The sequence below is a fragment of the Panthera leo genome, chromosome D3, assembly GCF_018350215.1.
Source record: "Panthera leo isolate Ple1 chromosome D3, P.leo_Ple1_pat1.1, whole genome shotgun sequence".
In the NCBI taxonomy this organism is placed as follows: domain Eukaryota; kingdom Metazoa; phylum Chordata; class Mammalia; order Carnivora; family Felidae; genus Panthera; species Panthera leo.
Genome location: NC_056690.1, coordinates 56,283,723 through 56,296,393, shown reverse-complemented (window position 1 = coordinate 56,296,393; position 12,671 = coordinate 56,283,723). Strand labels below are relative to the sequence as shown.

The window sequence follows — 12,671 nt, the reverse complement described above, 5'->3', positions numbered from 1 at the left end:
CAAGCTTCTAAGCTTGAAAACCAATGTTTGAACTCCAGTCTCCCAATCTTTAACCTCATTTCCTACTCATTTCCAGCTTTTTCCAAGAGTCTTATGACCCAGACATGTTGGGCTTCTTATAATTCCAGAATGTGCCACTGGCTTTCTTGCACTGGCTTTATACTCTTCATCAGGTGCACTCTTCATTTGGCTGTCTTTCAAAGCATTACATACATGTGTGCCCGAGGAGGCCCCAATACCTTTATGTGGAACTATGCTCTCCCATTTGTTGCTCCTGGATAACGTCATATATCAGATCATTCACGACACTAAATTTCCCACAGTTATTAATGGACAGGCTGTTCCCTCCACTTTTTAAAAATATTTATTTATTTATTTTAAAAGAGAGAGAGAGGGAGAGCAAGAATTCCAAGCAGGCTCCACGCTGTCAGACACAAGCCCTGATGCAGGGCTTGAACCTACAAACTGGGAGATCATGACCTGAGCTGAAATCAAGAGTCGGACGCTCAATTGACTGAGCCGCCCAGGTGTCCGTCTCCACCTTTTTTTGATAAGCCTTTGACTGAACTTTGGAAGAGAGGAGGGTCTCTGAAATGATGAACTAAATTTTATGGTTAGGGTCATGTATGCTTTTGGGGGAAAGGATCTGTGGCTTTCATCAATTCTCCCAAAGATACATGAGGAGAAAAGTTTAAGAACCACAGCACTAAATTATACTAACTTGAAGACATGTACTCTGTCTTGTTCATCTTTGTATTCCTCAGAGCTACTTGCATAATGCCTTGTTCAAACTGGGTGCTCACTAATGCTTAGTGAATGGAATGGGGTAGAGTGTCTACTCCGTTTGCCAGACCCTACATATAACCTCTAGAAGCTTTCCCTTTACCGCAGCGTGTCAGGAAAGCTCAATGAGACCCATTGAGCATGACTTCGCACAGGACTTTCATTATTCCTTACACACTATGACTTGAACAGATGGCCAGAATCTCAGATGCCAGAGGCCACGTTTCAAGAGAAAGAGCATCCACAAGGCTGGCAACCATGAGGAACAGTCTTCTTCTTTATAGCTCTCAGTTGCTCTCAGTGACCCTGCATCATGTGCCAATGCGGCCATGATGAACACTAACAAAGTGCACAGGGACACAGAAGAGCAGGTAAGGGGCAATCGGCAGGGAAGTGTCACTTTTTTCTGCACTCACTCTGTACCATTTAAGTATATAATTAATTGTCTTTGTGCAATAGGAGTAAAAAATGGGACAGAAATTGAAAATGCATTCGATTCACCCATTCAGAAAATAGTTATGATTCAGTTTCCTAGTGCTTGGAAAATTGTTTGGGAGATACGTTAGCATTTGGGGTGAAGAGATCTCTAGATGGCTAATCAGCAGTACAGATTGTCTGCAGGTATCTTGAATGAAATTAACATGAGAAATGTATCCTTTTAAATTTTTTATTTAATTTTATTTTTTAAAAATATTTTAATGTTTATTTATTTATTTATTTTTAAAGGTTTTTTTTTTTTAATGTTTATTTGTTTTTGAGAGAGAGACAGAGACAGAGTGCAAGCAGGGGAGGAGCAGAGAGAGAGAGAGAGAGAGAGAGAGAGAGACAGAATCCAAAGCAGGCTCCAGGCTCCAAGCTGTGAGCACAAAGCCCAATGCGGGGCTTGAACTCATGAACCACGAGATCACAATCTGAGCCAAGGTCAGATGCTTAACCGACTGAGCCACGCAGGCACCCCTAATGTTTATTTACTTTTGAGAGAGAGAGAGAGAGAAAGAGATTGGGAGGGGCAGAGAGAGAGGGAGACAGGATCTGAAGCAGGCTCTAGGCTCTGAACTGTCAGCACAGAGACTGACGTGGGGCTCGAAATGATGGACTGCGAGATCATGACTTGAGCCGAAGGCGGACGCTTAACCGACTGAGCCACCCAAGTGCCCTGAGAAATGTATCTTTTGAAAAAAAATCTTTAAAAGGCAGAAAACACTAATGAGGAAATGTCCAACACAGAAAACCAAGATACACAGGAGGCAATGTTTCAGACCCCTCTCTTGTATCTTTTCAAAACCTTGGCTCACCTCTTCTCCAGCCCCTGCAGAAGGAACCATCATGGCACAGACTTTGATCAGCTCAGGGCAGCTGCAACCAGACAGCACCTGGCCTCAGGCCCTTGCTCCATACCTTCAATGGAACACCTGGAACCTGCCTAGCACTCACACAAGTGTAACCCAGAAGCACGGGGGCATTAACACTTGTAGGCCCCCCTTGACCAATGCAGGACAGAGCAGCTAGATTAGTACTTCCTCCTTGTGTCCCCTGGCTGGAGAGTTCTGCGGCCTTTCAAAAGGTTCCTTAGAAATTCCTGCATTGTCTGTTGGCTTTCTTCCCTCGTTCCACTTCTGCTCTGGAATGGCAAATGAGCAGGCTTCCACAGAAGCCTTGTTGTGGAGTCTGCTTTCCGGAAAACACGGGCTAATGCGCTGATTCTAGCCAAGTCCCTATAACTGGTTGAACCCTTTCAGAAAATAAATGAGAAGAAAATGGTGATTCTGACCATGTTCAAAAACAGATTCTGATTCTGTGTGGTCAACATAACTTTTTGTCCACTTACCCTTTCCCACAATATGACATCACTTTCTTATTCAGCAGTGTTGGATTTGGGAATTAAAATGCATTATACTTGATCTTACAGTGAGGTTTATTATTCTTGAGAAACTAAGCTGCTCAGGGCTGATGCATTATTAGCTTTGTAGCAGGTTCAGTGGTCCATATGCTTGACCAACATTGCAGGACAGGCTCTCTGTTTACCATGGCATTTGGCTAATACTTGGAAGTTAGAAGCTGAGTTCTCAGATGATTTTACCTGGTGTTTATTCAGGGGAATCCACCTAACATCTCTTATGCTATGCTCTCCTCATCCGGAATGAACAGAATCTTACCGTTCCTGATTAAAAAGGAGGTCAAGTGGAATTCGTAGCCCAACACCATGAATGATCAAAAATAGCTAGACAATTTATTTCAAGAGCTACAGATATACTTGATTTCTTTAACCACCACACTTATAAGTAATTTTTTTTTCCCTCAGAAAATGACAGTTTGCTCAGGGGGCTGACAGGCTAGATATAAGCTTACATAGCGAAGTTTTACAGCATATCTACTATTTGATACTCACAAAATCTAAAGATTTCTAAAAAATAGACCATATCATTAGATTCTAAACTTGAGGTTCTTCTAATACTCTTCTAATACTAATTTATACACTAAGGAATATTATCATACTTCCCCCCCCATGGTCTAGAATAATGCTTGGCATGCAGTACACCTCAGTCCACATTTGTTGGGTGAGTAAATAAATGAGTGACTGCTGGTAACACCAACAAAATGTGAACACAACCTCCTTGGTTTAGTTGTCATGGATCACAGGTGTGGTTATGTGGGAGTGGCCACTATTCTATCCTTGTCCTCCTGACTGTCTTTGGTTTCATCTTAGTGTTTACCAGAGCCCCCAAGGTCCTGGGAGCCAGGCTGTGGGACAGCACCCTCTGGGGGGCCCTTCATTGCTCACTGGCTCTGGGCTGATCCAGTAGGTGCCCATGAACACAGCTTGGCAGACCATAAGGGAAGGCCATTACTTGCTGGATGGGCCTGGGAAGCTTGAAAGGCATTCCTGTGCGCGCATCACTCTTTCCCAATGGGCTGGGGCATTTAAAGATAAGGTTCTTTCCTAAACTGCTAGTGCAAAAGTGTTCGGTTGTCCTGATTTCCTGGTATAATGCAGAAGCAGCAGAAAGGGAAGAAGCTGCTTTAATTAGACCCATATCACATGCACCAGAACCTTAAAGGCATAGCTTTGTGTCTACCAGAAGTGTGCTCTAGTTAAGAGGAAATGACTTTGCCATAGGTCCAGGGTGCCGGGAAAGAAGCTGGGTCTTCATCCAGGGTGCCTGGAAAGGGGCAGGTTCCTCCGTGCAGGGTGCCTGGAGAGGGGCTGGTTCTCCACTGCCATATCACACAGGCATCTTGAATGGTCTTATGTTCTGCTGTCCCCACCAGCTTCGCCCCAGGGAACTTTTAGGAATGTAGTATTCCAGCGCAGTGTCCTTCTCTTTATTCTAAACAAGTGTCTAGAAAGAATTTCATCAAGAATGAAAATATGTATCAAAATCACTTGGAACACAGATCATTATGCTCCAAGGTTTTGCCATCTGCCACTTGTTTCCCTAATTGAACATTCCTGCTCTTCCTTGTGACTCTTTGACAGGAAAGAGTCCTATCTCTCGCCTTCAGACATACCTCTTTTGGGATCTGTTCCTATTGCTTGAGATTTTACTTTGAACTTTGGTTTTTCACCCAAGGCTGTCTATGTCATTACCTGGAAAGCAGAAAAGTCCATGATCTTGGGCAGTGTGGTAGGCAGAACCCTAAGATGCCCCCTTCCTCTTCATACCTCCCTGGACAAGATTCCTGGTCCTCAGTGTTGATATACCTTCTCCATTGTTTAAGCAAATGCTAATTCAGGTACTGCTGTGAAGGGATTTTGCAGATGTAATTAAGGTCTCAAATCAGTTGACCTTAAGATAGGGAGATCTTCTGGGTGAGCCTGACCTAATCACTTGAGTCTTTTATTTTTTTATTATTATTTTTAATGTTTATTTTTGAGAGAGAGAGAGAGAGAGAGAGAGAAAGAGATGAGATCGTGTGATCTGGGCATAGAGAGAGAGAGAGACACAGTATCTGAAAGAGGCTCTGTGTTGTCAGTGCAGAGCCCGAAGCGGGGCTCAAACTCATGAACCAGGAGATCAACACCTGAACTGAAATCAAGAGTCGGACGCTTAATGGACTGAGCCACTCAGGCGCACCCATAAGTCTTGTAAAAGAGGAGCGTTTTCTCTGGCTGATCCCAGAGGAGGAAGTCAGAGAGACCCACTCTACCTAGCATTGAAGTAGAAGCAAACATCTATGGAGCCACGTGGCAGGGAAGGCAGGCGGCTTGTAGCCTGCTGGGAATGGTCCCCAGCTGACTGTCCACAGGAGTGGAGACCTCAATCCTTCAACCATAAGGAAATGAATTCTGCCAATAGCCAGTTCACTCAGAAGAGAGCCACAGACCCTGTGAGACCCTAGGCTGTGTTTGATTTCTGACCTACGGAAAGTGGAAAGAGTAAGATAATAAATGTGTGTTGTATTAAGTTGCTAAGTATGGGGTAATTTGTTATGTAATGATAGAAAACTGGTACAGGCCACCAAAATCCCACATACTTAAGAATATGGCAGGGAGGAAGAATATGCTAGCACACCCAATCAAAGAAAAACAAATGGGGTATTAGTATTTATTTCTAAAAACATATGTAAAGCCTACTCCTGAAGCATAAGACTAGTCAGTTGGCTGGTGAAAAGTGAATCTAGTGAAGCATACTCATTCACTCATAGAAGAATATTTATTCAGGACACACCACATATATAGCACTCACATGGGTTAATTTCACAAATGCAAACCGGTGTCTGCATTTTTTTTTTTGTTGTTGTTGTTCTAGAAACCCTGAAAGAAATTTAGAGCTATTAAAGGCAAAGCATGTGTTCTAACTTTAAATTATAACCAGATGAAGAATACTTATAAAAATGTTTCTTTTATTAGAGGGAAGACATTTGAGAAGCTCTGAAAGCTCAGATACTAATATATACCTTTCCTCTTTCCCTTTTAAGCGAAACTTTAATTAAATTTTAGCTGATATGAGTGACAAAAGGAAAATTCAGACTGTGACCAGAAGAACTAAAGGAAAGTGCCTCCGTACTTTTGTTTCTACTATTAAACAGGAGGGATTTGAGATTTCTGATTTATTTCTCTCATTCTCTTTTATTGTTCATGAACTTAAGGCTGCGTTCCATTGACTCCAAAGTAATTTCTGAAAAATGATCTGCTGACATTACAGGGTATCTGGATCATTAACCATGTCAGCGCTGACCGAGGAAATAATGTTCTGGCAGAAAATAGTTATTTGTTTAAAACAAAGGCTGAGAATGTTGCCATTTCACACATCCTTATGCCTACATGGCATATAGGGTATATATTTTTGTGGAAAGTTCTTAGGAAACCCAGAAGTTAAAGAGAAGGCTGTTGATTAGAAAGCAGTATTAGGAATAGTATGCATATTCTCCATTCAGTCCTATTCCTCCTAGAAAATAAGATTGCCAACGTGCTGCCACCTAATTTTTAGGGGTACAAATTCCTTTGTTCCATTAGGGAATGTGCTAGTCATGGCACGGGGAGGGAGGGTATGACAGTGTGCAAAGATGAAGGGTAAGGGAAAGAAGCTGACTTAAAAATAGATCCCATGGAGGAAAGTGGAAGGAATAAAGAATCTTCTGCTTGAAAAAAGAAAAGATAGGGCACCTGGGTGGCTCAGTCAGTTAAGTGTCCAGCTCTTGGTTTTGGCTCAGGTCATGATCTCATGGTTTGTGAGTTTGAGCCCTGCATTGGGCTCTGTGCTAGCGTGGAGCCTGCTTAGGATTCTCTCTCTCTCCCTTTCTCTCTGCCCCTCCCCTGCTCACGCTGTCTCTGTCTCTCTCAAAAATAAATAAACTTGAAAAAGGAGAAAAAGAAAACAGAAAAGATGGCTTCTCACAATTTTTGTTTTCTTTTTGATGGTTTTTTTTTGAGACACACACACACACAGCCACGCACACACACACACACACAGCACGAGCAGTAGAGGGGCAGAGAGAGAGGGAGACACAGACTCTGAAGCAGGCTCCAGGCTCTGAGCTGTCAGCACAGAGCCCGATGTGGGGCTTGAACTCATCAACTGTGAGATTATGATCTGAGCCAAAGTCGGCTGCTCAACCGACTGAGTCACCCAGGTGCCCCACAATTTTTCTTTTATAACAGAGGTTGGTAAATATCTTTTGTGTGTGTGTGGACAATGGGGCACTACTGTATTACATAGTAATATTATGTAGATTTTACGATGGCATATATATAATAAGAGAAAAATTTATACAATGATGAAATTAAAAATATAATAATGGAGTGTGATTTTTTTTTTTTAATGCTTGTCTGCCAATGAGAAGACTGGAATTTTTGTGGGGAGGGATAACATTTTGCTTAACAGGGATTATAAGTAGCATTCCCTATTCTAAAATTATTAAAAATATTCATCTGTAAAAACTCCTATTTCACAGTCTATACAAAAGTTAGGGCTGCATTTAGTGCACAGGCTACAGTTTTCTAGCCTTTTATAATGGAGGCTTTTTAGAATCCTGGGAACCAGTTATTCTCAGCATCCATCAGGAATTGTATTAAAGGGAATGAACATGAATGGTGGTGATAGGAATCAGTGCTCTATATGGGAAACCATAAAGAGAGTAGGCAAGGGCTGTGGGGACAGAAATACAGGGAATTAACTAACCCTTCTGATAGCTGAAATCAGATAGAAAACAAATCTCTTAAAAGTCTATATCCAGACAATATTTTTTTGTAGGCGATGACTTTACAAGTGTCAGTTTTTATGTTTTTCACCTCTATTATGTAGCTTGTAAGTTTAGTTTTGTTAATATACAAAATCAATTTTACCTGTAAATAAGGTCTGGACTGAAAAATAACCTGTTCTCCATTAAAGTCCATTGATTTCTACGAAGTAAATGCTATGTAAGAATTTCCAATAAAGCAATGTACTTACAAACACACTACCTGGACTTTTTGTTCTTATTGCTTTCATTGTAGAGTAAAACTCCATTACAAACTACAATTATTTATGGTGGATTATGTTTTATTGCAGACAAAAATGACCTTCCTCTAAGGGGGGTAGGTTCAACGTTGACTGATATTATGTCACATAAACATCAGGTCCTGGTTATCTTAAAAAGAAGGCTCTACCTTTAAGATAAAACAGACTCAGCTGCGTTAGCATTTTGCAAGCCCCTCAAGATCACGACTGTTATATTTATTGTCAGGAAGGAAAACTCAGCAAACACATATTGTATGTGCATGTAACGCTTCTGCTCAAGGTGGAAATGATTTTATAAAGCAGCTTCATTTAGCATCCAAAACCTGCTCATTTCTCTCCCTTAAGCCTTAGTTTTGTATAGTTTGTATAGAACGTAATTTTTTCCTCATCTTAAAATAGATGAAGTTTGTCAGGCATAACACTTCCCAGTGTAATGTCCACTAACTCTTTAAGAATCAGGCTAGATGTCTCCCTCTGCAGGGAACTCCTCTTACTGGCCCTCACACCCAGGTAGGGCACTGCTTCCCTGGTGCTCCCACAACACTGCACACATATCCCTACCATTACACTTCCACACTGCGTTAGGAGTCTGTTTAAAATTCCATCCACCCAGTTAGACTTGGGGCAACTTTAAGGCAGAGAGCGTGTCTTACTCACATTGCTTCATCCCGGGCACCTAAGCATGGTGCTGAACACACAGGAGGAGCTCGTTATAAGCTTTCTAAATTAAAAGGTAAATGAATGGGTGCACTGAGAGTCAACTGGGCAGGTATGAAAGTTCTATTTCCACCCAGGGATGGACTAGCACTGTTTTCCCCGAGATCAATGTGACAATGACATGATGCTGGATGCAGGATAAGGATGAAGACCAGAAAAGAATAGGAAGAGGAAAAGGAGATGCCCCAGGAATGAGAAAGGGCCATGACCTGAGAGCAGCAGGAAAGCAATGTCACCCCGGGGTGGCAGGAGCCAGTTAGGGCCTTTGTGATGTTGGCTGCAGGGGTGGTTGTCAAATCACTGATTCTTTTTTTCTTCTCTCTCTCCCTCCCTCCCATCCCCCTCTCCCTCCCTCCTTCCCTCCCCCACCTTCCTTCCTTCCTTCCTCCCTTCTTTCCTTCCTTCTCTTTATTATTTACTTTTTAGTTCACCCCTATGATTTTGTAATACCTTTTTGCAATTTCCCGTCTCTGCTGAAAGACCTGAGGAAACTCTGCTTGGCAAAGCTCTGAGGACAGAATTCTTGTCCCTGCTCCTTCTCCTCACCCTTCTATTTTAAGGACCATTGAGTGGTAATGAGGAAATCACGTGGGAGGATTCTATCACTTTTTCATTGCCGAAAACATGGAGATTTTTCCTTGTGTTTTAATATGGGTGGTGGGGTTGGGGAGGTGGGGGGAGAAAAGCTTTTCTTTAATGTGAGCCTCTTCCTTGTCCTCAAAAGACCTTTTATAGACTCATCAGTGCCCAGGGGGCAAGGGCATCCACAAATTCCTTCCTCCATCTGTAGTGTGCAGTGTTCTTCTCATTGCCTCCCCACTTTTTTTTTTATTGGTTTAGCTTCCTGAAAGGAGTCAAACACGTCTTCGATATTTTGCTGATCTGTTTTTACTCCTTTGTCATCCTGCCCCAAACTTCAGCCCCGTGTCCAGCCACTGAGGCTGAGGAATAAGCTGTAGACAAGCAACTTGAAGACCAAATACACATTGCCCACGCCATTAGTAACGATTTGCTGTAAGCCAGGAAGCCTGGGGCTGGGGCTGGCCTGCCCAGGGCCCCCAAGAAACACCTGCTGGAGACTCGGGGAGGGTAGAGGTGTGGAAACGGCTGGTTTCTACGTTCAATGTTCGTAATCCCTAGGCCACTTATTCAAAACTGTGTATGTACTCAGGGGAACATTATGGTTTTCATATTTCTAATCCATTCAATACTAAATTAGAAAATAAGAACAGTTATTAATTTTTATAGCAGACAGTTTACAAAAAGAAAAGAGTAAGTCCATGTACAGGAAATATGAGGCCCTTTTTCTCTCCAACAGAAAATGGATGGGGTGTGATATGATGGAAGCGACGGTGCAGCAGAAGATGTAAAGGGCTCGCTGTGATTAGTGATCTAGCTGGCCGCTGACATTTTAAAATTTGGGAAAAAGATGAAGCAAGTCCCTTTGTTTCTTAAAATATTACTGCCTCTTCTCTTCCTGTTGTCTGATGTAGGCAAATGTAGTCAATACTCTGAAACAAAGTGCTAATTTTGTAGCTTCACAAAGAAAATTCTACGTGTTCCAGGAGCTTGTAAACATTCTCCTATACTTGCAAAGGACACACAAATACAAAGAGGACTTCATATTCGATATTTTATAAAGTTCTTGGAAGCCATTTTGATGGCACAGCATCGACACTACCAAGGCTACGGAAGAGAAGAAAAATATCCACCCAGATTTAAACCATTCCAAGGACAGGAAGTTGGACCCTCTAGAGGCTTATCCATTTCAATACTTCAGCAGTTAAGAGCAATTCAGCCTTCAGAATTACTTACGAATAGTCTCTCTACCTTCTGCGTATCACAGTACTCTTTTTATTGTTGTGTAAACATATTTTTTTTATCAACACTTAGGAGAAAACCAGTCTTAATAAACTATAACAAATGTAAACGGTAGGATTCATGAGGGTAATTAGTCCAAACAACTGGCATACTTACAGTTGCATTTCTTCTGCACAAACCTAAGCTTGCATGCTGTTCTGTAGGTGGAGAGTCGGATACGGTCCAGATCTTGAGCCCCTGGTGGGGGGGAGAAACGTACACATATGGTATGCCATGTGTGTGGAAAGGGATTTATAATATTTACAAAGAAAGCAACTGCAGATATAACCCATTCACTTCATTTGATTTTCACTTTTATTAGAACACAAACACGACTTTAAGACTTGAAAAGGTCTGGCCTCACACCCCTCAAATACTAGGGGAAAAGAACACAAGTATCCAACACGGGAGATGAGGTTGTCAACCATGTTTGTGGGCCAAGGAACACAGCCTCAGCCCTGCGGTGTCTGCCGCTTCTGAGAACAATCTAGTCAAGCTGTGACTTAACCAGCAAGATGACAGCACTATCATCCAATAACCATTTTAGATGTGCGGTGATTGGTCATCAGAATACGGCTGTGAGGTGAGTACTTGCTGAAAGCTGGGCCTCTTTGCTGTGTGACTAACTGCTTTTAGAAACCTCAGTTTTCTCATCTGGAAGATGGGGGTGATGATACTACTACTAATTATTTTACAGAATTATGAGGATACATGAGTGACTATAATTAAGCACAGAGGGCACTGCCTGGCACGTAGTTCGAGCTGTGTAAGTATTCATTAGTATTACTAGGGTCTATCCTGCAAACCTGCCTGTCAACCTCACAGGAGACTTTCTAAAAACAACCACTACTCTTTTTTATACCGGAGCTTCCATTTCCTCTCTAACATGGAAGTACGTGTTCCCCATATTCTTCAACTACTTTCCTCATTCTACTCTTCCTCTCAAGAATCCAGCATGGTTTCTGATGCTCACAGCACCAGGTCTGAATGTTCTGCTCAGAATCCAAGCTCTTCCCATGCCACCTACCCAACGGTATTTGCCACCACCCTCTACCCAGGACCTCTGCCCGGCTTGGGCGAGTCTCCACACAATGCCCTGCAGATGGGCTCTTTGTCCCATTCACACCAGAGATCCTGGTGATCCTCCCACCCTTCTCTGAATGGGCTCATCTCTAGACTGTGTCTAAGACAAAGCAGACTTTCAACAAATGTCTGTTCTTTTCTGCTTCTCAATATTTGGCATTCGTTAAGCCCTGTTTATGGTTCATAACAGATATAAAGGCAGAGAGCTATTTTTGACATATATTGAACTTCACCAGTAAAAGTGCTACATGAATGCTTCAAAATATAATAGGGCAGCAAGTAAATGAGCTGGCCTAGAAGTAATTATATTGGGAGGCCAATTAAGTGCTTTTCTAATCAAACTCGGGATGAATTAGCATGTGTCCTGCACTGAGAGCATCAACATTCCCTTGATTCAAACTGATCTCTTTAGATTCATTCACAAATGATACCAATACTCCTATTGCTTTATAGTTTTATGAGGCAGATCATTAAACATTCATTCTTATGAGAGTTTATTACTTGACAAACAGGCTCATTGATACTGAGTTCCTGAAGAACCAAAGAGAGAGGGCTTAACCCTCACCCAGTGCAGGAGTTCTCCTAAACGGAGAATGTTCTCCGTTTAGGGACAGGTAGACAATGGCCATAGAAGATTATTTCCAATGACAGGAATGATTATCACTTGTGAAAATAAATGAGCTTTAGAGTCAGTAAACCTTAATCTGTCATTTCCCAGTTATGTGAACTTTGACAAGTTTTTACTTGGTCTCTGATTTCTTCATGTATATGGAGATAACAGCATCAGCTTTACCAGCTGGTAACCTCTGAAGCTTGTATATAGTGAGCACCTACTAGCAGGTGGGACTCCTAAAAAGGTTTCCTGTACATTTCCTTAGCAACAATAAGTGATAGAAATTTCTTTTTTATATTTGAGCTTTAATTTGCCTCCTCATAAGTTCAATCCACTTGATGTGATTTCCCTTCTGGAGACACAGAAGCTTTGCTTCTAGCCACTTGATAATTTATTTCTCACACATTGGGAAGCACCTTGATTAGCATCTTCCTTACCATCTGAAGGCTATGTAGAAAAGCCCCTGCCGTTGAGGAGTGGGGGGGGGGGGACATAACCTCTTGACCTTTTGACATTGGAGTGGTTCAACTCCATAACCATTGCAAGCACAATGCCTACCACAGAGTGAGGCCTACAATAGGGCTTCAATACGTGGATGTTGCTATCATTATTCTCTATCATCATCAGACAGTTTTGAGACCTTCATCCATTCTGGTCCTTCTGCTCTATGGATG

General features: G+C 42.1%; 1 protein-coding gene across 24 annotated transcripts in view; it reads right to left on the bottom strand.

Moving 5' to 3' along the window:
* The window catches only part of DTNA (dystrobrevin alpha), a 354,755-nt gene that overhangs the window by 106,386 nt on the left and 235,698 nt on the right, over positions 1-12,671 (bottom strand). For all 24 annotated transcript variants that reach the window (XM_042909764.1, XM_042909771.1, XM_042909773.1 and 21 more), the window contains one exon: positions 10,419-10,499. In XM_042909764.1, the coding sequence (XP_042765698.1) occupies positions 10,419-10,499 (81 nt within the window). The remainder of the gene's footprint in view (positions 1-10,418; positions 10,500-12,671) is intronic.